Source organism: Nothobranchius furzeri, chromosome 18 (genome assembly GCF_043380555.1).
Source record: "Nothobranchius furzeri strain GRZ-AD chromosome 18, NfurGRZ-RIMD1, whole genome shotgun sequence".
NCBI lineage: Eukaryota > Metazoa > Chordata > Actinopteri > Cyprinodontiformes > Nothobranchiidae > Nothobranchius > Nothobranchius furzeri.
The window spans coordinates 32,246,076-32,273,113 of NC_091758.1; the positions used below are offsets into that span (position 1 = coordinate 32,246,076).

Genomic DNA, 27,038 nt, shown 5'->3' on the forward strand with positions numbered 1-27,038 from the left:
GTTATAATTAGACAGGAAGGCATGATTGAGACAGTCTGAAGAACATTCTTTTATCCAGACAAAAGCAGAAAAGCAAAGCAGTGAAAAGCTAAAATAAAATAATTGTGTTTCCCTCAAGCATTTGCTTCTTCTACCTTTCAACAATCATTCATCAACGCCAAGCTGGAGGTGCAATTTAGGAGGAGGCAACTATGAGTTAGCATTCACCGATGCTCTTACAGATCTGGTGATGAGGCAGGAGGAGGAGATGTTTAGAGACACCCTTGAGAGTGTCTGCTCAACAGCAAAAAGCCTTTTCAGAGCTGCTGGAGGAATGCACAGAAGCCTGCAAGGAATCTGTTGGTTCTGCAAACACAGGAGCAAAAAAAAAAGAAGCCTGAAGAGCGACTCTGTGTGTCAACAGCAGTGGAATCTGATTTCTTTGGCTCTGCAAATGTCACAAAACAGTAAAACCACAAAGGGAAATCACTTCTGCACACTAAAGCCTGCAACAAAGATAGCTGTCTGACAACTCCGTGAACTGCCTTCAGTTCAGAAATCTGAGCTAGAAGCTGCAGCAGCGTGTAAAAAGCGGCATGCATTGTCACTATAAGCTGCAGCTTGGAGGGCTTTTGGTGAGGACAGAGAGAGGAAGATAGAAGGGGAGGAGATTTTAATGGCCAGCGAGTGAAAAAGGTGGTGTGGGGCAATTAGAGTCTGACTGGAGCTCAGAGCCGGACTGGGAACTCTCCGTGCAAACTTCATGCATGCTCTTTCTGATTTTTAAAGATTTTGAATTGAACTTTTTATTTCTTTTTCCCCAGTGATCAACCAGTTTTTTTTAACAGCAACTTTTTAAGTCAGGAAGAGTGAATTCTTTTACATATTCTGACATCTTGCCTGAGTTGATAATTAATATACGCTTTTTGCAGTTTGGACGTTTTCTTTTCTTCACTTGTGCCCTGCCTCAGGGGCCTTTTTCATTACTAAGCACAATCTTCATCAGGTTACAGTCGGCTGCGGAGCTACGTGACTCCTCTCACTCCCACCAAACAGGGAGCAAATGACTTGGGAATTCCCAATCAGCTTCTTTTTTTACTCTCCTGAGTGATCTGAACTACCTTTGGGAATTTTAGTCGGATTTGTTTTTCCCCTCCTGGGTTTGTTTAAAAGCCATCATTTCTCAGCACACAGAAACCACGAAATGAAAGCCAGTTATGTCATCCAGACTGCCGTCGCCATCTATCTGCTCCTCTCACCTGTGCAGGTATGCGGTTTCACGCTCACTGAAACTCAATGCAAAGTTGTTTTGTTGCTTGTTTGTTTGCATCTTGAATTTTTCCACATTTTCTTTAGTTAATTTCAAACAGTCAGTTCAGTATTGATGTGGCTGCGCTCTGGCCTCTCACAGAAGAACAGCTGAGTAATCAGAATCCAGTGATAACCATCATTTATTGTGTTTTGATACCTTCATTCCCGCTTCCGGCTCAGTTCATTCATAAGCTGAAACGTGACAAACTGCATCACTGTGCTTCTGCATCACATGATCCAAAGTGACTCACTGTTATATTTGAAGAGGCGCACCAAGCTCATAATTACAGCCGCAAGCTTCAAAGGCCACGTTTAACAGGCTCAGATTGTTCTCATCCTTCTAGTCACCCCCCCCCCCCCCACACACACACACACACACAGATCTGAACCCCACTGCTATCTCGTAAAGATTTGTAATGATATATGTTATCATTATCTTAACAAATCCTGCTAAAAGTGTTAGTTTATCCACACCCAAGGTTTCAGTTTTGTTCGTGTTTCTTGCAGAAAAATGGGACATTAAAACTCAAAGTTGATTATTTGTGTCGATTTCTTTAAAAGAAATTCAATTCTGATCATCTTATCTCAAGCAGCTGAGGTTCGGTACAAAGCTCCTCTGTTCTCTGCTGCCAGAGCAGGGTATACCTGAAACTGGCACACAGATTCATTCAGTGGCATGACTCAGAAACACTTGAAAAAGGATGTTTTATTGAACGGTGGGGCTTATGCCACCTAATTCTCCATCTGCAGGATCTGATTTCTCTGGCGGTTGTCTCCCATACCTCTCGTGTTCAACACAAACTCAGACCTGAATCATTTACTGTCACTGTCACACTTCACAGACTGCTGCCGCCTGCTGAATCAAGTAGCACTCCTCTGCTTCTCTGCAAGACACTTATAGAGAAGTACTGCACGCTGACTCAGACTTGGAAAAAAAAAAGCTCTGTGTCCCGCTAGTTTCTCAAACTGGACACTTTGCAGCTGTCGCTGAGTGGAGAGTGGGTGCAGGAGGCAGGGGGATCACCGTGTTTCCTCTAATCCTCATAATCAGCTCACAGTCTGCTTGGTCAAAACATGAGTGATAAAAACAGGGGCCCCTAAAATGCAGCAGGTTAAATACCCTCTGCTGCCCAAAAGACTGATGGCAAATGTAAACATTATGAGATTCAACATCCAATCCATCAGATCACATGGAGTCTGGTTTTAACCCTGAAGGTACTCACTGGAAGAAAAATCTTTTTATATTAGGAAAAAGAACCAGACATATCCATGAAGACACTCAGACATAAACTATTTATTATCTCCTGTCTTAAATGAAAGCATCAAACTGCAAATTTAAAGTTTTTCTTCAAAAAAAAAAGTCCCACTTTTAAACTATCAGGCACAGATTTATCTGTTAATGTTCCAGCTGTTAATGTTCCAGCTGGAGTTTCTATCAGCGTCTTATGACCAGAGCCGCAGCTTTTGTTCACTATGGAGCAGCCAAGGGAAGGAGAGGTTGGAATTACGCCAACTGTTTCATGATTTTGTTACAGCAAAGTTCATGTGTGTGTGTGTGTGTGTGTGTGTGTGTGTGTGTGTGTGTGTGTGTGTGTGTGTGTGTGTGTGTAAGTGACATTGTTTTGCAGAAAATGAAAGGTAGTCCACTTTAAAATTAGAATTATTGATGGATTAAAATATTAATTAGCCTTTTAAAATTGAGATTAAAAATTAATGTTTAATATGTGTCATTTGTTGCCGTTTTTGGTATACATGTTTGACATGTCATCCATGTGTGAGGTGTTTAGAGAGCATCTGTAAATTGAAACATCTGTATAAACATCTATATAAATTACCACATCTAAATGATCAGTCTATGGGGGGGATTGTGATGAAATGATTAGAAAAATTATTGAAGTTTTCCTTTGATGATTAAGAAAACAAAGTGGATAATTAATAAAGCTTCAAGAGTTTTATGCATTAACTAAAACACACACACACACACACACACATTTGCTTATAGTTTAAAAATGTTGAAGTTACTTCAAAAATGATTAAATCCGACTATCTGATACTGCTCTATGATATAAAGTAGGAGGTAATCTTTCATAAGTAAGTTTCTGAGAGCAGGCCTGTGAAGGTGGAGGCAGATGAGTGATACCCATCACTCGGAGCCGATGTAGCTACAAGCTAACTGAGCTAACAAAGGTTAGCAGGCGCTTTCAGCCAGAAAACCACTAAACCGTTAAACACTTTTAACGTTAGGCTGTGGCAAATGCTAGAGCAAGCAGGGGGTTAGCCGCTAGTGCTAGCACTGACAGTGCATCTGACACGTCAGTCAAAAGGACACGCCCCTAATAATTAATCATTTCAAGCTTTAATTACATCTAAACAGATGATTACCAGAAACTTCACTTGCCTGAGAGTTGTCTTGACAGTAAACTTGACCTATTAAACCTAAAATGTTTTTTGTACCAGGTTGTAAATGTGTTTATTTCTAATGCGAAGTTGTCATTTTTACATGGGGATCAATGGGAGCTTGCTTCTTTCTGGAACCAGCCTCTAGTGGATGAGAGGGGAACTGCAACTTTTGTCACTTCCTTGTTTTCTTCACTTTTGGCTTGCACGTTTATGGCAATAGTCTACAAGGGGTTAAGTACAATCATGCACTTAAACTCTTAAACAAAAGCCAGTAGGCTACTTAGGCTGCAATGGTAAATTATAACATCTGATGTTCTGAGTTTGACGGGATGTAGGCAACGTCTTTAACTCCCAGATCCATAATTAACAAATACTGAGTACACCTACAATGTAATCCTGATTCCCAGCTCTTTTAATAGTGGGGATTCAGTTTTTTTTACTTGTTCTGTTGAAGGTGTCAGGGCCGAATTATTACGAACAGTAACACATCTTCTGACTGAGGATGGAAGCACCTGGGTTGCCGATATCTGAACAATGGGCCGTGTTATTTGAACACCTGCGTTGAAACCACAGTAAAAATCAGATCCTGCCGGTGTTCTGCTCTGCAAACACAAAGAGTTTTTCCCCAAATAAACCTGTTGCTTCCTAAACACTTAACAGCTTTCCTTGAGTCATAGGAAGCTCTCGTGACACCGCTTCCTTCAGTTTTTCATAACCGTTTTTAAAATCATTTTTTGAATTTAAAAATCAGAAATCACTTGACTGCATTTGATTTAAGACACATTTGTTAATCAGTAAAGCCTCTTTCCGTCGCCTAACGAGAGAGAGAGAGAGAGAGAGAGAGAGAGAGAGAGAGAGAGAGAGAGAGAGACAGGCCCTCTTGCAGGTCTTTTATGCGTGAGGATGTGACGTTACACAGGTGCTTCCTTGACGCCATCATCAGAGGCAAAACAATACTTGATTTTGACCATCTGTTGCACACGCATGTCTGTGTTTGCATGCAGTTTTCTTTCACACATGGTCACGTTTAGCCCGTCTGTTTGACCCCAGTCTGAATTACATCACAGCTCCGTGTGTTTTATAATTTCATGATCAAAGTTAAACCCTCACGTCTCTTATGTGCGTATTTGCACATCTCTTTGGATCAGACGCCTGTGCATGAGACCGTGCCGTGGCACCGACCTGCTGAGTTATAAGGCGGTCTGTGGTACTTCTCTCCCGCTGGAATCTTCCGGCTCAGGGGAGAGTTGTAATCAGGAAATATGGATTTCTCTTTCCTTCTGCTGAGGAAGAGGAGGAAGAGGAGTGGCGGTGCTCGGGGCAGCCGTCTACTCAGCAGCTTTAATCTCTCATCTGGATGTAATTTACTGTGGTTTACAGAACAACATTTACTGTAATAGAGACCACAATTACCACCGGTCAGCCTTATCTCAAGACCTGCGTTTTGTGTGTGTGTTTGTTTGTGTGTGTATGTTTGCGCAGTGGTTGTGTGTGTTTGTGTCCATATCTTTGGGGAGACATTGTGCCTTCATTAATGGACTTTACACTCAGGAAGTTGTGTTTATCTAAATAGAAATTTACATGGATGTTTAGCTCCGCCCTCTGTTTTTTGACCCTGTTTTAATGTTTGTTTGTCTTTAGAAAAACCGGAGAAAGCACGCTAATGTAACCGAACTCACCCTTAAAGATGAACAAATGGTTATTAAAACTCTTGAATTGATGAAACTGAGCAGCTCTGGATTATAAAAGCTTGATTCTTTTGGACCGTCTGACAGAAAGTCTCGGCACGTTCACCATATGTTTCTCAGGAGTGTGCTGGTGTTGTAAAAGCGGTGCATGATCACACGTCCTGACCTGACCACCCTGGAGACCCAGCTGGAGTCTGTCAGTCGTGTGACGGCGCTGGTGTCGTTTGAGGTTCACCTGCTTTGTGTATACTAAACAAGACCTGGGTTTTCTTTTGTAGAGGTGGAGAATTGATACCGTGACCTTTGAGCCCCACGAGAGTCCTCAGAGCTAATGCTAAGATCATGATGAATGTCAGGTTTGGATGGAAACGGCTTCTCGCCTGACAAGCAGCCTTTTATTTGTATTCACTTGTTCTGCTTTGGTGCATTTTTCTTTGTGTGGTCTTGCAGAAAACATTATCTTCACCACCTTTGTGCATCTTTTAAAATGAGAGGAAACCACAAGCCTGCATCACATCACTGCACCGTTAATCCATGTTCTCAGTTTCATAATTGGAGTCAGGAGGAATGAGATGTCCCTAAATGTACCTGAAAGCCTCATCCTGTCACTGTTTTGTAATCAGGAGGAAAGGACAAAGCTGTTCATCCTAAAATTACTCTGCAGTTGATTTAGTCGTTTCTCTTGAAAAAGGCACATTTTGGCATGTTCTGCACCATTTGACCCCACCCTTTTCAGCTGGATCATTTTGAGTTTCACTCCCTACGCATGCTGCTCTTCCTCTGACAGACGGAGGAAGCATTGAGGTTAAAGATGACGCTGTTCAGCTGTGTGGGACTGTGGAATAATGATGCTTGAGCTCTCTGCGGCCCAACGGCAGGAGCTGAGGGACTCGGCACACCTTCTTATCTGACCTAGGGTCCAGGAGTTTGGCGCTGACTTTTCTGATGACTTTAACAATAAATTATGTCAAATAATGTCTTCTTAAACTGCTGCTTAATCGACTCTTACTCTGCAAATTCATCTAATTTCATTTGGAATTGTGAAAAAATGATGCATCTGCAAAGGAAAGTTGCATGTCACTGTATTTAAGCTGAATTTGTGGAAATTACTGCAAAAATGTTTGTTTTTATTTAAAAAATACTGTTTCAAGCCATTAATACAGGAAGTAAACAATTTGCATACAAATTAGAAAGTAAAACATGTAAATAAATTGTTTCCATGTATTTAATCCAAATTTTAATTTGATTTTATATCATTAGATGTCAGTTTTGCTTAAATAATGAAATCATATCTTCAGAACCAATAAAGTTATAAGTTCTGAGACAATAGAACAGATCTTTTAACAGTTGTTAAAGTATTTTGCAGGAAATCCACCCTCCAAGTAGATTGTTATGTTAGCATTTTATCATTTCCAAACAACAAAGGTTGCTTCATCGAGTACAAAGGTGGAGAAACCAGAAGTGACATTTTAGTGCAGCTCTTAATCACTCTTAGCAGAAAACAATAAATGAGAGTGACACGGAACAAGGTTCAGCACAAAGGGAACTCTAAAAAATGCTCATTAGGGAACAAAGTGAGGAGAAATACAACAGCGAGCTCAGAAACGGATGCTTCTGGTGGGATTTGTAAGTCAAGAGCATTCATAATTTAATGATATAAAACACTCCCCTTTCCACCAGAGCGAAACCAGCTCTAGTCACCGTTCATCAATCCGATAAAAGCAGGAGGAGAGGATGGGTACATGAGAATCATTAAAGCAGTTTCTTCTGGGTAAATCCCTCCTCTCCTCTTCACCCCAAAGATGTTTTCTTGTGATGTTGACGCTTAACTCAGAGAGGCCAGAGCCAAAATGTTCTTGTGATGTGAAGAAGCCCCTTAAATGGGGTAAAAGTGAGCAGCTCTTGTTTTATTCCAATGCTGCTATTGAAAATAGAATAATAATCCTCCATGCAGAGAAAGTGACATTTAACAATAGCTTTAGAGTGAACTGTGCTTTTCCCATGCTGTGCTTTTAAAAGTATTCTGCAAGTGGAGCTCACGTCCCGCTGTGTTTTTGTGCAGCAGACACAGTTGAGTGAATGCAACCCTACAGAACCAGGCTGCTGCTGGAGGAACAGCTGGACGTGTTGGCCAGATGACGGGAGGCAGGGAGATCCCTCAAAAATTCCCCCGAGACAGGAAGGAACTTAATAAAAGTGACAGACTGTGTCAGATTCAGATAAATTTGAAATAAATTAAGTTAAGATTCTTTGTTACTGAATCTGAACATTCCTCTGAACGTTTCTAGGAAAGAACAACGCACTGACAGACACTATCCTCACCCTCAAACTAATTTTGGTTCTTAACAGGAGCAGGATAGATGATGAACAGATGGTGTTAAACACAAGCTTTTACAGCCATAATTTGCAATCACATAACACATTCTTCCAACCGGCAGTGTGCGTGCTCCGGCCGTTTTACACAGTAAATTTGATCAGCTTTGTGTTTCTCGTTCCAGTGAAGAAGAGGGATTGAGGAAGCAGGTTGTCTGCTGCCTGTCTGTGCATTTCTGCCGGAGGGTATTTTATCAAACCTAGATTTCCCTTCCTGAGATGGAGTCACACAGAGGTTTTGTGTTTTCCCAAGCGAATGAGAAATTCACTCTGTTTATCGTGGGATGCTGGGAAAAACTCAGGATGGAGGGGGAGACCATCAATGGGAAAATAAATATAGAGCTGAATCTTACGCTACAGGAAGCAGGTTTTTGAGCCTAAACAGAAGAATGTGAGATTTATGTCAGTAATGCTGCTTGTCAAAAAGATTTCTCCACTATGGGGGAGATAAAGAAATGTCACTGGTTTCTTTGGTGACTTGCAGTTCTAGCTGTCACCAACAGAGGGCAAAAATGGGCAAATTCCCTCAAAGACCTCACAGTTTGAAAGTGAGCGTGATTTATTTCCAGTTATTAATATTATGGAAATATTTGTTTTGTTTTGCAGAACGTGCCTGTGTCAAGAACAAACAGCACAAGTGAAGGTAAGAATGTTAGATTGCTTTTATTTCTAAAAGTGCCGTTACACTAAAAAGTTGAATTGACTTCATCTTAAAATAGTCTAATGTCTCATTCAAGTTGGATGGAAGGTTGAATCAGATTTCCTTCTCAGCTGGCTGAGTGGTTGCCAGTTCTTCTCCTTTAAGAGGCATGAAGAAGGACGTAGGCCCTGTCCCAACACTCGCACATCCACACTTGCATCCTTCATGCCTGTCCAGTGGTGCGAGTGCATGAGGTGTTCCAATTCTCAAGTGTGGACCTTGGCCCCGCCTCTTTAGCATCCTCTATGCACACTTTGTCAAAGCTTGCATCTGTGCGGACTTTGGTGAAGGGTGCTACTCACAATCCATTGCTGTGTAGGAATTTTGAGAAGATGCAGAAATGGCTGCAATGCCCTTTCCAAAAATATGTATGTTAAAGTTTAATGAATGAATTGTGCAATCTCCATATGTATAGGGCCTAATTACAGTCAAATGTTTCTCTGTTGGAAAGATGTTTTACATGTCTGGAGAAAAATATTGTTAACAAATAAAACCAGATTTTATTTTTAGACGCAAAATGCCAGTGATTTAGTTACTTTTTCTAATATCAATCAGCTTTAATATAATTTCAAGCAGGAAGTTGGCTCAAACAGCAACCTGCATCCCCATTTAGGATGTTGCAGTTGATGATGCAATGCTCACTGTCCCAATTAGGCAATTGTTTGCATGTTTGTTTACTATGCACTCAATGCCTTACGTGCAATGTCTCCCAGTGCACATTGCAGAATCTGCACTGAAGCGGGGGTATTTGAACTAGGCTGTAGTCATTTTTCACAATCTGTCCCGCTTCTGTACTTCCAGGTTCCAGAGCCAATAGCAAATCATATGTGAGTTCACAGGGTTTCCAAGTCTGCACTGGCAAATGCTGCTTCGTCTGCAACTGTAATTCGACATCAGCCAACAAAAATCTGCAGTGTTGTGAAAAGAATGGAAGCCAGTAAAAGGAGTGGCCCAGAAGTTATTTCTTGAACCCCTAAGAAGCTCTAATATCGGGTAAAGAAGGCTAGAGGCTAACACTGAGCTAACAATGCTTACGGTAAATTAGAAGCAAATAGTCAGCTTTAAAAATATCTCAAGCTACTTTCTTCAATTACCAACAACTCAGTATTACAGTGAAATGTATTTATTTACTAATTAACTTTCTGTGTATGACTTGTTTGTCTTGATACATGGACTGCAGTCCCCAAATTTGACCCAGGATGTAATTTTTACTTATTGCACCTTTAACTAAGTTATGTCAACTAGTGTTACTAAACCCATGGGTTTGCTTTGAAGATGGCATATAATATTGTATATTACTCTTTATATTTAAGCAACTATTGAGTGGAACCAGTTAACATAACTCGGTTAGGTAAATTCAACATTTCATTTATTATTGAGGACTTTCTTGAATTTTTTCACAGTTTAACTGGTCTGTCCCTTAAAACTTTTAGCCATGCACTGTTGAGAAACAAATGACCAAGCACAGGAATCTTGGCTTTCAATTAGCGAGTTTGACCTGATTTTGGAGGGTAGCGGGACATGCATGAACGAGAAAGAATTACACAACTGTTGACCATGTTCCCTTGCATCCCTGTAAATTAATGCTGCCAACTTAAAAAACAAATCAAACATTAAAGACTTTTTCCAGCCAAACATGCAGCGGATGAGTCTGGATAAGGAGAAGAATTACAATCAAGTGGAGGAGTGGTGAACTGTCCCTTTGCATTGTACAAGATTACAGTTCATGGCCTCATCTCCGAGCGTCTCCTCCCAGCCTGTCCGCTTTTATAAACAGCTGTTGTAGTGTTAGGCTCCAGTTGGTGACCTCTGGAGGTCACTGCAGTCCCAGAGGTGCCTGCGGGGCAGCTCAGCTCTAGTTCCAGCAGGGCTCTGTTCATGGCCATGTTTGTTTTCTCTTCCTTCTGTGTTTGGCTATAGTCGTCCCTGTTCTTCCCCCACAGCAACTGGGACACTTTCACACATGTACTCCCACAGGAAAGTGTACTGCACATTAAACAAATGTTTTTTCTGCAAAAGCAAAACAGGATACACACTGGCATAAAGCAACTGGTTTCAGGTTTCTGTACACACCAATTAGGCTTGTCGTTATCATATTTTAAGGTCTTGTGTTTTTCCTCTTTGTGAACGCCGTTGCATCACCAAATAAACAGAAATTTTCAAATGCATGTTGTACCATCCACGTAAATATTAATTATAGCTTCTGCTTGCATGTCCGCAGCTCCAAAGGTGCTAATCATCCTTTATTGACATTCACAGTGCTAATGTTCCAAGAGGTGTGGGGTCGCAGCTTCTGCCGAACCATTGAGAAGCTGGTTGAGGTTGTGCAGGAGTACCCGACGGAAGTGGAGCACATCTACAGCCCGTCTTGCGTGCCTCTGGTCAGGTGTGCCGGCTGCTGCGGGGATGAGAAATTAGAGTGCCATCCAACTCAGACTACAAATGTCACCATGCAGGTAGGAAAGTAGATTTATTGTCAATCGAGCAACTACTTAATATAATAATCATTTAGTGTTTGTGATGCGATGACTTCCTTTGATGAGTCTAAATAAATGTTGTTCTTCAGCTGTTGAAAATCAGACCATCAAAGCCAGGTCAAGAATATGTTGAGATGACATTTGTGGAACACCTGACATGTGAATGTAGGTAAGAAAACAACAACACCCTTTCAAGCCATAATTTCTGAAGATATTCTTTGTTTCTTAATATGAGACAATTGACATAAGTCATTGATTTTCTCCCTCCTGTCTAAATAAACAATGACCTGCATCCTCCACTAAGCAGCGGCCCTTCACAAAACACTCTTAGGCCCAAAATCTTTTTGTGCTGACACATGGGTCTCAACTGCCTCTATAAACAGATGAAAAAAATGCCAAAAATAAGACATTTCAAAAAGTCCTTGTTTGTGACATCACAAACGGGAAACAAAGAATAGAATCAACTCACACGTGCAAGAGAGAGCTGCTGCTGGTTAAGGAGCAATTGCTGAGCCCTTCCCAGATATCAGAGCTTCTCAGCTTATAGCAGTCTGGGTGGCAGATGGGTGGGCGTGGCCAGCTCCAGTTTGTTTTCCTGAAAAGCAATATCACTGAGAAACTGCTTTTTATTTGTTATTTTTGAAGTACCATCAGTCAATCTGAGTTTCACAAGCAGGATGAACATGAAAATTGTTTTCCGCCCCTATTTCCTGCATTATGGCCGCTGATAGAAAAAAGGCAGGGACACACTCTGGTCAGAAAAATGGGCTCGACACACGGGAGGCGACAAACGACCACAATCAGCGAAATTCGTTGCTGTCGCTTTTATTACCTGACACACGGGAGGCGACCCGCGGTAGCGGCCAGCGGCAAAACCGTCTACGCATTCTGTTCCATGGCGAAATTGAAACTTCCGTTGTTTTGTTTGGTTGTGTCAGGTTGGAGGGAATTAAGGTTATTTAAGCGGTTCAGAGTTAATAAAGCGGCAGATATGATGTTTCACAAGGTGCTGCTAGAGTTATGTGAAATCTTACTTCTGATTTTACTATATAAAGCATAATAATAATCAACTTCTCCTCCATGTTTGCTCGGAGATGTACGGAGCATCCTGTCCGCTCATTGGTCAGTGAATGAAACCTCCGTTGATTGGTCCACATCCGAGCGACAGCGATGAAAAGTTGAAAATGTTTCAACTTTCTGGGATCGTGTCGCTGGGTTGTCCGTGCACGACATGTGCACGAGCGCAAAATTTCACACGCACGTTTTTCGCGTTTCTCTTAGTAGGAGAGAGACCCGCGATTATCGCTTTGTCGCGCAAGTCTCATTGAAAATGAATGGAGGAGAGGCGATGTCGCCTCCTGTGTGTCGAGCCCAAAAGCCACACAGATCTATGTCACACTGTAAATTAGCATTCATGGACTCACCCATCTTGGTTCATGACATGGAAGGCTGTTGTTGAGTTAGTGTCCAGAAGAAAGCAGAGCACATCTAAGCTAGTAGAAGCTAACTGTTAGCATTAGCAACTCCACAACATGGCAGAACTCTTTCAGGTTACAGTTTCTTGTAGAGATAAAACATCAATGTTGCTAAGGAAACAGAGTCAGTTGTAGAGTTGTGTTGCTGTTAGCCAATCAGAGACAAGATGTCCAAATATCAAGAAATAATAATGAGTTGGGCAAATCTTGCCGTTTTCTGCTTCCCAATCCTCTGACTGACTTCTAATTCCTGAAACAGGGAGCTTTTTTCCACAGAGATTGACTCAATTTAATTTATACCACTTGCCTGTGTTGGTGGTGGTCAGAGGTGCTGTTGGCGCAAACTGGAAGCCTTGCCTCTGTCAGTGGCTACATCGTAGCTAATCATCACTAGCAGTGTGTGAATGTGTGAGTCCATGAATAATGGAAAGCGCTTTAAGTGTCTAGAAAAGTGCTATATAAATATAATCCATTATTTGAGAACACTGAAAATGTGTTGAAAAAATGAGTGAACTTGGTTTTTAAAATAACAGAATCCTGCAACGGCTCATTCTGGAGGGTACTGAAAACGTCAAGAACAAAACTACCGAAATGTCTTTATGTGGGAGGGTTTTTTTGCCCAGACCTTTATGAACATGTTTTAAATCAACCATAGAGCTATTGTAACATAAGAAAATAAGTCACACTATGTCTACTTTAAAGTATAAAGGCAGATTTTAATGTTAAGTTGATGAACCTGCATAAATAATTCACTTTATTTAAACTCTCTCCACAGAGTCAGGAAACCTTTAGTGAAAGTTGAAAGGTAAGTAACTCATACTCGTTTATAAAATTCTGCTCATCTTCAGTGAATGAGGGCTTGTGGGTAATTGTGTTTAATGTGCAGGAAAAGGCAAAGAGGAAAAGGAAGGAAGAGAAAACAGAGACAAAAAACAAAAGACTGTGACAGGTAAAATGACTTCACTTGAGTAAGAAAAAAATGCATTTAATATCATTGAATATTAATATTTTGTTTTATTTACTTGTGTGCTGCAGGTGTCAAATCCCTCGCAGGTAACTTTAGCAGCAACTTAGTGTTGCAGTATGGCCGACCATTTCCAGCCCAGCATAAAGAGTCTCTTCCACTTATTTATCAGGACTGCGTTTGCGACCAGAAACTCAAACAGCTGGGTTGATATGCCGACAAGCTGTCCTGCAGATGGACAGGATATTTGTGATGACAAGGTTCAACAGGATCAAGCTTTGACTGATGGAAACACTCTCTGTTAAACGCCTAACACAAGGGACAGCCCTGGGAGCCAATGCAATGTAGAAAGGGAACAGATTGATGTTTTCATTTATACTGTCAGTTATTTTTCATGTGTTTACTTCTAATGGTGTTTAAAGGAGGTTACACTTGTTGAAATTCTGTATTTATTGTTAGAGCAGTAAACTTTAAAATATATATATCTATTACTGAAACATCATTTAGAACACCCCCCACTTGTTCTGTTTATGTTGGACTGAATGCACAGCGATGGTGAAATGTCTCCCTCTGGTGTTAAAAGATGAACATGGTCAACAAAGAAATGTGATTTATTTTTTTAGGAGACATGATTACAAATACACTGCTCACAGAAATTAAAGGGATGCTTTAAAGAAACACATTACATACATCAGATCTCAATATGAAGTTGGATATCTATACAAATGAAGACAGGGCAATTTCTTCGGAACAAAAGGATGCCAAGTCTTTTAATGGAAATAAAAGTTATCAGCCTACAGTGGGCTCAATTGTGTAGACACCCTAAAATCGGAGTGAAATGAAGATGTGGCAGGCTGGTCCATTATTTCAAAAACTTAATTTCTGCAACTCAAATTGCTTTTCAGTGTCTGTGTGGCCCCCACGAGCTCGTGTGCATGCTTGACAATGTCGGGGCATGCTCCTAATGAGACAACGGATGGTGTCTTGTGGCATTTCCTCCCAGATCTGTGTGAAGGCATACCTGAGCTCTTGTACAGTCTGAGGAGCAACCTGGTGCCGCCTAATGGACCGAAACATATTGTCACAGATGTTCTATTGGGTTTAAGTCAGGGGATCAGGAAGGCCATTCAATTGTTTCAATTCCTTCATCCTCCAGGTACTGCCTGCATACTCTTGCCACACGAGGCCGGGCATTGTCGTGCATTAGGAGAAAACCAGGACCTACTGCATCAGCGTAGGGTCTGACAAAGGGTTCAATGATTTCATCTCGATACCTAATGGCACTCAAAGCACCATTTAGTAGAGGTCTGTGCGTCCCTCCATGGATATGCCTCCCCAGACCATCACTGACCCACCACCAAACCTGTCATGTTGAACGACGTTGCAGGCAGCATAACATTCTCCTTGTCTTCTCCAGACTCTTTCACGTCTATCACAGGTGCTCAGGGTGAACCTGCTCTCGTCTGTAAAAAGTACAGGGCGCCAGTGGCGGACTTGCCAATTCTGGTGTTCTTGAGCAAATGCCAGTCGAGCTCTACGGTGCTGGGCAGTGAGCACAGGGCCCACTACAGGACGTCGGGCCCTCAGGCCATCTTCATGAAGTCTGTTCCTGATTGTTTGGGTAGAGACATTCACACCAGTGGCCCTCTGGAGGTCATTCTGTAGGGCACGAGCGGTGCTCAGCCAACAAAGGAGCAGGTATCGGTCCTGCTGATGGGTTGTGGACCTTCTACGGCCCTGTCCAGCCCTCCGAGAATAACCGCCAGTCTCCTGAAATCTCCTCCATGTTCTGGAGATTGTGCTGGGAGACACATTAAACCTTCTTGCTGCAGCACGTGTGGATGTGCCATCCTGGAGAAGTTGGACAACCTGTAGGGTTAAGGAATCGCCTCATACTGCCAGTAGAGAGCCAAAACTAGCACGAGTGGAAAGTCAAAAGAAAAAGTTCTAGAGGGAGAAACTTGAAATGACCTCTACATGTTAAACCAGTCCTGTTTTGAGGGTTTTGTAATTGTTGCCACTTTAGTGCACCTGTCGTTGAGTCCATGAACACCAATACAGCTGAAAGTGAGTAACAATGCCCTCAGCTGCTTAAATCAACCAGGAAATTATCAGACTGGTTTAACTGATTTCATGCCAGGCCCGATAAAAAAAGTGTTCCTTTAATTCTTGTGAGCAGTGTAGGATTAGATTTAAGGCAGGCTATAAGATTTAGTATAAAAACAGCAAAAAAATGCAGACAAATATATGAAATCAGCGGCTTTACCTCTGCATCTGAGAGGAGCTCTCTAGTAAACATTTAAATTAGAAATCAGAGCATGCAACATGTATAACTCCAGCAAGCTTTAGTCAAGCAAAAATGATGCCTTGTGATTAGAAAGTTTAAAGATACATATAAGTTTTCTCTGTGTAGTTGATCCCAGTGACACAGAACTCGCACAATCCCACTCCGCAGGTGACTTCATCTGTCTATTCTTGGAACCACTCCACCATGGCAAGAAGGATTGAGTTTAATATGACAAAAGATGTGCTTTATGTATTTTTCATGTATAAAACAAAAGGAAATCTATGAAAATGTAAAAGTTACTTTGTGACTGTGTTAATGCTTTTATTTCGTTTAAATATTTATTTTGTAATAAAATTCTCATGAATGTTAGATTATTAGGCTCATGTGATTATTCTATTACAAATCTTCTGCAAATAATAGATATTATATTATATTATATTATATTATATTATATTATATTGTAGTATATAAATGTTATATTTAGTGTAGCATTTTTATGTGTCTTAGATTCTGAGGTATACAAATCCCCCATTTTTTCTTACTTATTTATTCCACATTTTAAAAAGTTTACTAAGAAATACTTTAGTGGCTGCAAAAGTAAATAGATAAGCTGTCTAGTTTCAAATGGGTTTCTTAGCTCTGCATTCGTTTTCTTTTCTTTTTTTTTTATCAGCTTATTAAAAACCAGCATGACAAGTCTGTAGAGGCCGCACACATCGCTAAAACAAGCGCCTCTCGATCACCGACCGTCATTCTAGAATCAAAAGAACTGAGTTGACCCGTTTCCTTGACAACCGCAGGACCCATCACGTTTCCTCGGGTTACTCTTAATAATGTATAGCCCTCCTTTTGGTCTTACAGGCTTGCTCGCTCTATGTTTCTTCATTAAACCACTTTAATGTCAATCAAAGTGTTAAATATTGTTGCTTCTCTGAGGAGTATGAACACTCTTGTAGCACTTCGTTAGTTTTCTAACACAATTCACGTCCAAGCTTTAACTTTCCTGTAAAACACAGTACTGGTCATAGCGGTTCTCGAGCTACGAATCAGAAGAAACAAGGCGTAGCTAATGTTAGCTGCGCCAGACTCAAGGAGCCGTTGACTTACGACAAACGTGGAAGCTAATATTGGATATTCAAGCAAACGATATATTGGTAAGAGTTCCAAAACGATTTTATTCTCCATTTAGCTTGTTATGAATCTTGTAAATGATACGGTAGTGTAAACATAGATCATTTAGCATCACAAAGCTAACTGTGCTAAGAGCGAAGATGGTAAACGAGACACTGTCTTCGTGAATTCAAATGTCAGAACATGTCTCATGCAAACATGTTGTTTCTGCATTGGTTAAGTTGCCGATTATGCTAAATATTATCAAGTTAACGGAAAAATACGGCAAACCGCTCTGCACATCTGAAACAACATGCTACTTGTACGCTAGCTTAATTTTATCAATGTTTGCGTTGAATTGTTAGCATACTTATTTATACATTTGTGTTATAAACACTCTATGAATATTCTACAACCAAACTAGCTTTTAAATTAAGATAGACCCAAGAATCCCCAGCTGACAACTAATCAGGGCAACGTTTGTAGCTTGTTTTTGTTAAATTACATTTAAATTACCTATGTAAGTTAAATGCAATTTAAATGTTGGGGTTTTGTTTGAAAAATGAGCTGAGCCGATAAACGAAAATGAAATGCATTTATTACATTTATGTGTGATAAAAGCAGACCCAGTAAACAACAGAAGCTGTGTTATCAGCCCGCAGAAGCACTTTCTGTATGCTAAAATACATACCTGTTTCTTTGCCCGAGTTAACCAAACTAGTTAACTCTATGAAGACCTCTGCATGCCCCCTCGACATCTTACCCTCATCTTTGTTTAAAAGTGCTTTTCAGTCCGTCGGTCCCAGCGTGCTCTCTATAATTAATGCTTCTTTTGTTTCTGGTCAGGACCCTGCTTACTTTAAGAACGCTGTAATCCACCCGCATCTTAAAAAACCGAGTCTTGACGCCTCTCTCCATAGCAGCTTCAGACCCATCTCTAAACTTCCGTTCATCTCCAAGATCTTGGAAAAGGTTGTGGCTAAACAACTCACAGCTGCTCTTGATGAACATAACATCTATGATTGCTTCCAGTCAGGTTTTCGTAGAGCTCATTCTACTGAAACAGCTCTTCTTAGGGTCTCTAATGACCTTCTGACTCACAGTGATGCAGGGGACTGTTCTGTTCTGGTCCTGCTGGACCTGACTGCAGCCTTTGACATTGTTGACCATCACCTGCTACTGGAGAGGCTGAGAGTCTGGGTAGGCCTATCAGGAACTGCTCTGGTGTGGTTCTCCTCTTTCTGAGCGCTCCTTTTCTGTGGCCGTCTCCAATTTTAGGTCCTCCACCACTTCCCTTACCCATGGTGTCCCACAAGGTTCTGTGCTGGGGCCTCTGCACTTCCTTCTCTATCTGCTTCCTCTTCAGCACATCCTGAGCTCCTTCAAAGGAATCTCCTACTATCTTTATGCAGATGACATCCAACTGTACATCTCCTTTAAGCCCCGTGAGATGTCTAAGCTGCAGCTGTTACACACCTGCTTTGCCTCTATCAAAACCTGGTTGGCTGGGAGCTTTCTACAGCTGAATGAAGATAAGACTGAGATCCTCATCTGTGCCCCAGACAAGCTGGTTCCCAAAGTCAGAGACTCTCTTGGTCAGCTTGCTTCTCACACCAAACCTTCCGTCAGGAATCTTAGCGTGACCTTTGACCCAGCTCTCACCCTGGATTCTCATGTCAGTTCTCTTGTTCGCTCTTCCTTCTTCCATCTCAGGAACATTGCTAAGCTGAGTCCCATTCTGTCTTGCTCTGAACTTGAGACTGCTATCCACACCTTCATCTCCTCACGCTTAGACTACTGTAACTCTCTTTTCACGTGTCTGAGCAGAGCCTCCCTGAACCGTCTACAGGTGGTTCAGAATGCCTGTGCTCGGCTTCTGACCAAGTCCTCCAAACACACCCACATCACCCCGCTTCTCCTCCAGCTTCATTGGCTGCCAGTCAACTTCAGGGTTCATTTCAAGATCCTGGTTCTGGTCTATAGGGCCTTACATGGACAAGCACCATCTTACATTGGTGATCTTCTTAGTCCCTACACCCCCAGCAGGTCCCTGAGGTCCAGTGATCAAAGCCTACTGGTTGTGCAGCGCACCAGGCTAAAGACCAAAGGTGACAGATCATCTGCTGCTGTGGCCCCCAGACTCTGGAACTCTCTCCCCCTGAGCCTGAGATCAGTGGACTCAGTGGTCTCCTTTAAAAAGCAGCTGAAGACTCACTTGTTCAAGCTGGCTTTTGTATGACCTTCTTCACCACTCTCTCTTTATTCTGCTCTCCCCACCTATTCCACCTTCCTCAGGATCCACTGATTTCCCTCTTTCCTATTCACTCTCTCTCTTTCTTAACATTTTTAAAATCACAATTGTCTATTTTGTGCTCATTTTAAATATATTTTTAACCATTTTCTAAATTCTTTTTTATATTTTTACATTTTTTTTTTGTTTTTGTGAAGCGCCTCGTGATTTTTGTCTTGAGAGGCGCTATAGAACTGATATTTTCTTCTTCTTCTTCTCAAACCTATTTACAAATTGCACTACCATCCATCAGAAATCTGTACACTAATCTGCGAAATAGCACTGGCCTACTGATCCATCAGTACTAAGTTACAGATGCAAGATTTATGTAAGCAAAGACAAAATAAGAACTATACTTAACATATTCTCCAAGGTCAAAACAGGTAGATTGTCACAACACCAACAAAACACTGATATTATAATAATAGTCAACACCTAATATGCTTATGTTGTAGTTTTACAATGGATTTCTCACAGCATGTGACATCTAAATAAAAGGTCATTAGAGTACTGCACCTCATTCACAAATTCAGACAACCTGATTGGTGTTTCTTTTGTTTATCTGTTCAGCAGATATCAACATGAGTGGTTTCAGTAAACCAGGGGCACACAGGGTGCCACAGTTCACCAGAGCATCGCTCCTGGGAATATCCAAACATGACCTGGAGAGAGATTCTGGCTTTTCAGGTTTGATACGTTTACATAGCTTGAAAGTTTGTGTTTTTAATCAGTGGTTTTGTTCATATACCAGCTGTGTGCAATTTTAAAAAGCATTACTTGTTTTTAAAAAAAGCATATTTTTTAAAGTGAACTTGCATTTCCTCTGTTTGAAAGATAGATGAGCCTGTGCAGCATAATTCAAATTATGCTGAACAGTATTGGGTTACTTGCTGCTGTGCTGTGCCATCTGTTCTGTATTCTTTGCCGGTGTGCTGTTGGTGTCAGCAGTTTACGGCTGTGAATTAGACAAACAACTAAATCTTGATGGTTTCTTAAATATCTTTGTGTAAAATAAATCACATGCTAAGAAGCTGACCTAGGGCTGCTCGATTATGGCAAAAATAATAATCACGATTATGGTGACTGAAATTGAGATCTCGATTATTTAAGACGATTTTTCAATTAATGTTGATTTTATTTGTTTTTATTCTGTCATGAAATTGCTCAGGGCACAATCAGGACAAAAATAAATAAGAAACAAGATGATCACTAAAATAACTCCTGATTCCCAGTATAAAAAGACCAATATACTTTTAACTCATAGTTTATGACCCAAGGGCTGTAGACCTTGGTTTAACTCATTTAAGTCTAACCAGTACAGACCCAAATACCAATATCTTGCTAATACTGACAGCAAGAATTATACAGTGGCATTTATAACAAATTAATGCAAATAAATTGATGTTCACACAATTTTGCATAATATGTATTTAGTCATGTCAAGGTGCTGTAGGAGAGTGCACTAGCACCGTGTCCTCAGAGAGGTTAGTTATTATTTATCAGCGTGAGGAACTTATTTCTATCTATTTCTACCTTATTTATAAACTATTTATTTACAGGTCCATCAGTTAATGTAATAATTGTCCCAACCACAGCTGCACCCCCACCCCACCCTCCAACACGGTTTCACAGCAATCGGGGCAAGCTGCACGTGTGTTTAGCGCACCGCACGCGCACCGCACGCGCACATTTAGCTGTTTTTATCGGCTCAGGAGCCCGCAGGTACGGTGTGTGTCACTCACTCTGGTTAATGCAACAAGAAGCCGGCTCTGAGAGCCGTTTCTGTAGCGACCGACACATCACTACATCATTCCCTTTCCTAATGTCCTGAAGAACGGTCCGGAGCGCAGGCGGAGTGTTTAGCTAACCTGCAGGAAATGTCAACGACAGTTATCCAGGAAGTAGCTAAGGGTTACCAGAGATGTTTCTGAGGTGTTCGCCAGGTACTTTTAGGATTTAAAAAGTCAAGAAGGGGGTCTGAAAAGCTGTTAGAAATAGCGTCAAAGTCGATAAGTTGGCAACACTGTGGGAGGAGCAGGAGCGCTTCATTTGCAACTCAGGGCAGCGCAAGTGGGAGGAGCAAATAATCGGCTTGTTTTGTTTTTATAATTGTTCAAAACTCAGATCGTAATTGGGATTAAAATTCGATTAATTGAGCAGCCCTAAGCTGACCCCTACTCTTCAGAAACGCGACTTTAGTGGAGCTTTTTGCTGTAATAATGTCTGACATGCTCTGTCAAATGTATTAAGATGCTTTGACAATTTTAATTTAAAAAAATAATAAAAACAAGAACTTATGTTGGCTAACTTTTGAGAGTTGCTTTGCAAACAAGTGCTTTTTATTTATAAATTTTAGATTTCATTAAATTTTTTAAGGGAAATGTTAAATTGACTACATTTGGAGCACAGATAATGTGTTTAAAAACTGTAAGTAGTTATTTTACTGCAGCTGGTGGACTTAATAATCATTTAAAAAAAATGTGCATGTCAACCCTTTGCATTGTTTACTGTATGTTTAATTGTGATGCTAGGGATCATAGCACGGTTCTTGTCTATGACCTGGATGTGTATAATTAGCTGTTACATTATTAGAAATAGCGTTCGACCGTGAAAAACTCCCCCCTATATGTGGATTGAGATGACCTTTATTGATATGATGAAGACTGACCTGGATTTGATTCCCCCCCCCCCCCCCCCTCATTAGGTTGATGGCATCCTTTTTCCGATACTTCAGAGATATGTATCTACACCTGCCATTGTTTATGGTTTAATGCCTTGCAAACAACCAAAAGGTAAATCTGTTTTGTTGATGCTCGATGAGACCCATATGCCGATGTTCTCATCATCAGATGCCAGCTCGGAGTACCTCAGTGCAGTGGAGGTGACGGACTCTGAGGATACAGGAAGGAATGGGTCAATAATCGGGCAGGAGCCAGCTGGTCAGCAGGTGGCTGTGGTGGGAGGTTCGTACACCGGAGTGTCGCCAATGATCATCATGAACAACATTGTCTTGAAGCAGGTAAAATACAACTAGACACTTCATGGTTCATTACTCCAGTTACCTTTATAGACTAACATCTGATTGTTGGCTAGAGATGAGGTTAATTATACAAAAGGTTCATGTAGTGAATAAAACAAAACCGCAATCAAGTCATGAAGCAATAATTTAATTTATGTTTTCATATCCTGACTTACCTCTCGGACTGGAAAGGTCTACTCCAAGGTACTGGAGAGGAGGGTCCGATCGATAGTTGAATCTCAGATTGAGGAGGAGCAATGTGGTTTTCGTCCTGGCCGTGGAACTGTGGACCAGCTCTATACCCTTGCAAGGGTGATGGAGGGGGCATGGGAGTTTGCCCAACCAATCCACATGTGTTTTGTGGATTTGGAGAAGGCTTATGACCGTGTCCCCAGGGGCACCCTGTGGGGGACACTCCAGGAGTATGGGGTGGATGGCTTTCTGTTAAGGGCCATTCAGTCCCTTTACCAGAGGAGCGTGAGTTTGGTCCGCATAGCCGGTAGTAAGTCGGACCTGTTCCCAGTGAGGGTTGGACTCCGCCAGGGCTGCCCTTTGTCACCGGTTCTGTTCATCACTTTTATGGACAGAATTTCTAGACGCAGCCGTGGTGTGGAGTGTGTCGAGTTTGGTGGCAGGAGAATCTCGTCTCTGCTTTTTGCGGATGATGTGGTCCTCCTAGCTTCATCCAGCTCTGACCTTCAGCTCTTGCTGGGTAGGTTCGCGGCCGAATGTGAAGCGGCTGGGATGAGGATCAGCACCTCCAAATCTGAGACCATGGTTCTCGACCGGAAAAGGGTGGCTTGCCACCTCCGGGTCGGGGGAGAGGTCCTACCTCAAGTGGAGGAGTTTAAGTATCTCGGGGTCTTGTTCACGAGTGAGGGTAGGAGGGATCGGGAGATCGACAGGCGGATTGGTTCGGCGTCTGCAGTGATGCGGACGCTGAGCCGATCTGTCGTGGGGAAGAGGGAGCTGAGCCAGAAAGCCAGGCTCTCGATTTACCGGTCGATCTACGTCCCAATCCTCACCTATGGTCATGAGCTTTGGGTAATGACCGAAAGAACGAGATCGCGGATACAAGCGGCCGAAATGAGTTTCCTCCGTAGGGTGGCCGGGCTCAGCCTTAGAGATAGGGTGAGGAGCTCGGACATTCGGGAGGGACTCGGAGTAGAACCGCTGCTCCTCCGGATCGAAAGGAGCCAGTTGAGGTGGTTTGGGCATCTGGTCAGGATGCCTCCTGGACGCCTCCCCGGGGAGGTGTTTCGGGCATGTCCTGCCGGCAGAAGGCCCCCGGGTCGACCCAGGACACGTTGGAGAGGTTACATCTCCAATCTGGTCCGGGAACGCCTTGGGGTCCTGCCGGAGGAGCTGGTGGACAAGGCCGGGGAGAGGACGGCCTGGAGCTCCCTAGTTGGGATGCTGCCTCCGCGACCCGGACCCGGATAAGCGGAGGAAGACGAGACGAGACGAGATATCCTGACTTATGTATGTATTTTTATCATAAGCATATGTGGCATTGGCCTAACAGGAGTTTTTATTTGATACATTTTAGGGCCAATTAATAAATGACTGCAAATAAGAAACGAAAATGTGGCACAATTAAAATATATTCAGCCCTATAACTGTGTTCTAACATTTATCGAATTACTCCTGATTTTTGTGTCTTTGGGTTGTCGTTTCACCCCTCACCACCGTGCTGAAACCTAAGCATAGTAGCATCACGGAAGAGCGACTCGCATTAGCGGATTTATTTTTCCTAATCTACCCTGTATCATAAACCAAAGAGTAAACGCAGCAGATGCAGGCCTGAATAATGTTTGGATTCTTGGGGGGGGGGGGGGAGGCCCTGGTTTAGTGAAGTTCTGTGTTTTTGTTTTAAAAGATCCTTTTGAGTGTTAAAGGAGACACCGTATTATGCAAAACTCAACTTTTGCATCCTTTTTCCCCTAGCCATCCTCCATGGCTCCACAAGAAAAGCAGTGGGGCTTCCCTCCACCCTTGGACTTGATGCCCCAGTCACAAGTTGTTCTCCTCCAGCCAATGGTCTCAAATAGCAACAGCAGCTCTGCAAAGACCGGTTCTGATAATACGCGCCAATCCAAAGGCTACATGCCCATCCTGAAGTCCTATCCCAGAATCGCCCCATACCCAGTAGATACACCCTCTAAGAGGGCAGGGTCCTCAAGGGCGAGGGCGACTGAAACAGAACATGACCAGCGACAGAAGAGACACCATCACCGGCTCAGCAAGGCCCCTAGCCTGCTGCCAGCACTGCACACACAAGCTGAAACTATCTCCAACTTTGATACCAATGACTTTCAGGCAATTGAGAGTCAGGAGCAGCTCACCGACAAATCTCTGACCCAAGCAGAAAGCAGCTCTCTGCCCGACTACGCCGACGATTTCAGGACTGTAGCAGAAAGCGACGAGATGCCCGACGGCAAATACGAGGACCCCATCTCCATCCACTGTACCAAACTGAAACGCTTCAGCAACACCTACAATATTCTCAGCAAGTCTGGCTTGCTGGGGATCACGATGCGCACAAAGCAGCTGATAAAGGAGAACAAGCGCACGCAGGGCCAGCTGCAGCAGCTGCAGGAGCAGACGGCTCTGCTGCTGGAGGCTCTGAGCAGCGGGGACCCACAGCTCTGGACTAAACTCCAGCTCTCTCTGCAGGACACAGAGAAGGAACGTCTGGGGGCGAAAGCTCAGAGAGTTGAAGCATAATGTGCTCGTGGATGACCAGCAGTTCTGTAGGAGGATTATACTTTAGATTACTGAATGTAGGAAAAAATTAGAACAATAATTGGAAAATTCAGCTCAACTGACTATTTTCTTAAGGGTTGTAGATAAATATCATGATGCAAATTGCATACTAGAAAACAGCGCAGTCTGCAAAAATGAATATTACAATAAAACATATTTTTCTGCTACTTTATTTTCTCCTCTGTCATCACAATACTCCTGGCACTCTACATTAGTTTTAGCAACTCCGCAGCTAGCATCTAAATCAAATCGGCTTCTCTGAGCCGTCTGATTGGCCAGATGTATCCCAGGCATAGAGAGCTGCTGTTTGTTGCAGTCCAAGCAATCCAGAGATAATAATGCACACGCTGCTTATGTTAAATCACTTTATATTGAAAACCCCTAAAACGTGTAGAACTGCTGGTTTGACACACATCTGAAGAACAGCCACTGATCTGAAGTGAAAGTTTGGAAGCATGCTCATATTTCAAACCTTTGCCTATAAATGAATTGAATGCCTCTGCAGTTGCTAAAGGGCAGGTTCCACTCTGGCCTGTAGACGTCGTCGCATGACTTACATGAAATAAAAAAAGAACGATTGTGCATCTTTACCACACAGGTCAGCATCTTTCTGTTTCTGTATGGTTTATGTTGTTGGGTTGGTGGAACTGCACGAGCAGACGCCCTCTGCAGTAGAATGTTTGTTTACAGTAATAACAGTAATGTAATAACAGAGTTATTACAGGATGCTGTAATCTAGAGACAACATATTAAAGGCTGAAAGCAGCAATAAATGTCAATGGGCAGATTACAAGAGATACTAGAACATCAACTATTCCTACATTAATCTGGATTTAGTACAATGCAGACAGGCCACAGCTGTCCTGGATCTCTTGTATTTTATTGTTGTTTATGTTTTTGTTCTATTTTCTTCTTATAATTTATGGAAACTTTTTCCTTCAAAGAATTTTACAACTTCAAACTGAAATATGTTGTCCATCCCGATTATAATCATTTATTCTTTAAAAGTTAAATTAAGGAAAAATTAAATCTTTTCAGTTAATAATCAGGAGTCAATTTTAAATGAATAAGATATATTTATTGTAAGTCATTTCTTTTCACAATACTTTTATTCTGTAGTATGTGTATTATTTATTTGTTATCATTTTTATGACTTCGACTAAAAGGATGTGAATAATGTTAAAATCGGATCATTTTGAGGGAAATGTAGCAGTGAAGAGCTGGAGCCATCTAGCTGGTCTGCCTTTGGATTGGTTATCATTCCTGTTGTGTTTTAACCCTGGTTTAAAGATTTGGTCAAAGAAAAAGGGATATTTTGTTGTTTAGTTTGACATTTCAGACATTTGCACTTTTGCGTCTCTGTAAAAACCATGAACATGATCTTCAATGGATTTCTGTGCCTTTTGTTCATGTATATAAATCTGCTTTATCATCATTTCTTTATAAATGTGGGGGAAAGTTGAAAAACTGAATTATTTCCCAAAATTAATTTACATTGTTTCAAAATCACAGGAGAAATCACCCCTATGAGAAAATCATTATAAAGTTAAAAATGTTAGGCCTTGAATATTTTTTTATTATTTTGTATTTATATTAGCAGAATAAAACCATCAGTAAAAAGCAACGAGTTGTAAAATCTGGAAGAAAAATGTGGATAAACTGTTCTGTTTGTCTGTTTTTGTGAAATGTGATTTGTTTCTTTTTGTTCTTTTCAAAGTCTTTCGCCGCTTAAACTCCTTTCCTCTTTTTTTCTAATAAGAATGAGTCGTTATTAAAGATAAAAATCAACTAATTTGTTTGTGTTTTTAAAATCTGTTTATTCTTCTACATAAATTATCTCCAAAACTTGTAAACACCTTAGAACACTTTAAATGCCAGCAGCTCCAGCCGCAGCAGAAAAGTGAAAACGTTAATAACGCTGCATGTCCTATCATTAGCAGAATACATATGAGCTTGACCTTATGGCACATAGTGAATAACACCCTGGGCAATATCATTCACATTTTCTATAACATAGTATTTTATATATGAAGGAGCTCATTGCTGCTTTCTCAGCTCAGCTTAACCGTTTCTCATCGTAGCCCTTAATAAAGTTCCCTGGATAACACGTTGTTGAATCTTTATAAAAGGAGTGAATCGTAACATGATAGAAAGCTTCAAAGGCATGCAAAGCCATTTATCAATGCTTCGAGAACAGAT

General features: G+C 41.6%; 2 protein-coding genes across 4 annotated transcripts; both read left to right on the forward strand.

Annotated features, from left to right (window-relative positions):
* Positions 1-695: 695 nt before the first annotated feature.
* On the forward strand, positions 696-16,023 carry pgfb (placental growth factor b). Of its 2 annotated transcripts, XM_015970132.3 has the most exons (8): positions 696-1,246; positions 8,358-8,394; positions 10,711-10,907; positions 11,018-11,097; positions 13,179-13,208; positions 13,290-13,352; positions 13,439-13,456; positions 13,540-16,023. In XM_015970132.3, the coding sequence occupies exons 1-8, from the start codon at positions 1,184-1,186 to the stop codon at positions 13,670-13,672; spliced, it is 621 nt and encodes a 206-aa protein (XP_015825618.3). In that variant the 5' UTR covers positions 696-1,183; the 3' UTR covers positions 13,673-16,023. The 2 variants fall into 2 exon arrangements, with proteins under 2 accessions (XP_015825618.3, XP_070403326.1); XM_070547225.1 differs by lacking the exons at positions 696-1,246; positions 8,358-8,394 and adding an exon at positions 8,482-9,444.
* A 636-nt stretch (positions 16,024-16,659) lies between these two features.
* cipca (CLOCK-interacting pacemaker a) lies at positions 16,660-26,631 on the forward strand. Of its 2 annotated transcripts, none has more exons than XM_015970134.3 (4): positions 16,660-16,808; positions 19,628-19,741; positions 21,904-22,073; positions 24,021-26,631. In XM_015970134.3, exons 2-4 carry the CDS (start codon positions 19,636-19,638, stop codon positions 24,798-24,800), a joined length of 1,056 nt encoding a protein of 351 aa, XP_015825620.3. In that variant the 5' UTR covers positions 16,660-16,808; positions 19,628-19,635; the 3' UTR covers positions 24,801-26,631. The 2 variants fall into 2 exon arrangements, with proteins under 2 accessions (XP_015825620.3, XP_015825619.3); XM_015970133.3 differs by having other exon boundaries at positions 16,665-16,808; positions 19,625-19,741.
* Positions 26,632-27,038: the final 407 nt, after the last annotated feature.

What these genes read in the sequence shown, in the direction of transcription:
- pgfb (XM_015970132.3), top strand. Translation starts at nt 1,184, where the DNA reads ATGAAAGCCAGTTATGTCATCCAGACTGCCGTCGCCATCTATCTGCTC. An exon ending in CTACAAATGTCACCATGCAG is followed by an intron (nt 10,908 to 11,017) that starts GTAGGAAAGTAG and finishes GTTGTTCTTCAG; the next exon opens with CTGTTGAAAATCAGACCATC. An exon ending in CACCTGACATGTGAATGTAG is followed by an intron (nt 11,098 to 13,178) that starts GTAAGAAAACAA and finishes CTCTCTCCACAG; the next exon opens with AGTCAGGAAACCTTTAGTGA.
- cipca (XM_015970134.3), top strand. Translation starts at nt 19,636, where the DNA reads ATGAGTGGTTTCAGTAAACCAGGGGCACACAGGGTGCCACAGTTCACC. An exon ending in GAGAGATTCTGGCTTTTCAG is followed by an intron (nt 19,742 to 21,903) that starts GTTTGATACGTT and finishes TCTCATCATCAG; the next exon opens with ATGCCAGCTCGGAGTACCTC. An exon ending in ACAACATTGTCTTGAAGCAG is followed by an intron (nt 22,074 to 24,020) that starts GTAAAATACAAC and finishes TTTTTCCCCTAG; the next exon opens with CCATCCTCCATGGCTCCACA.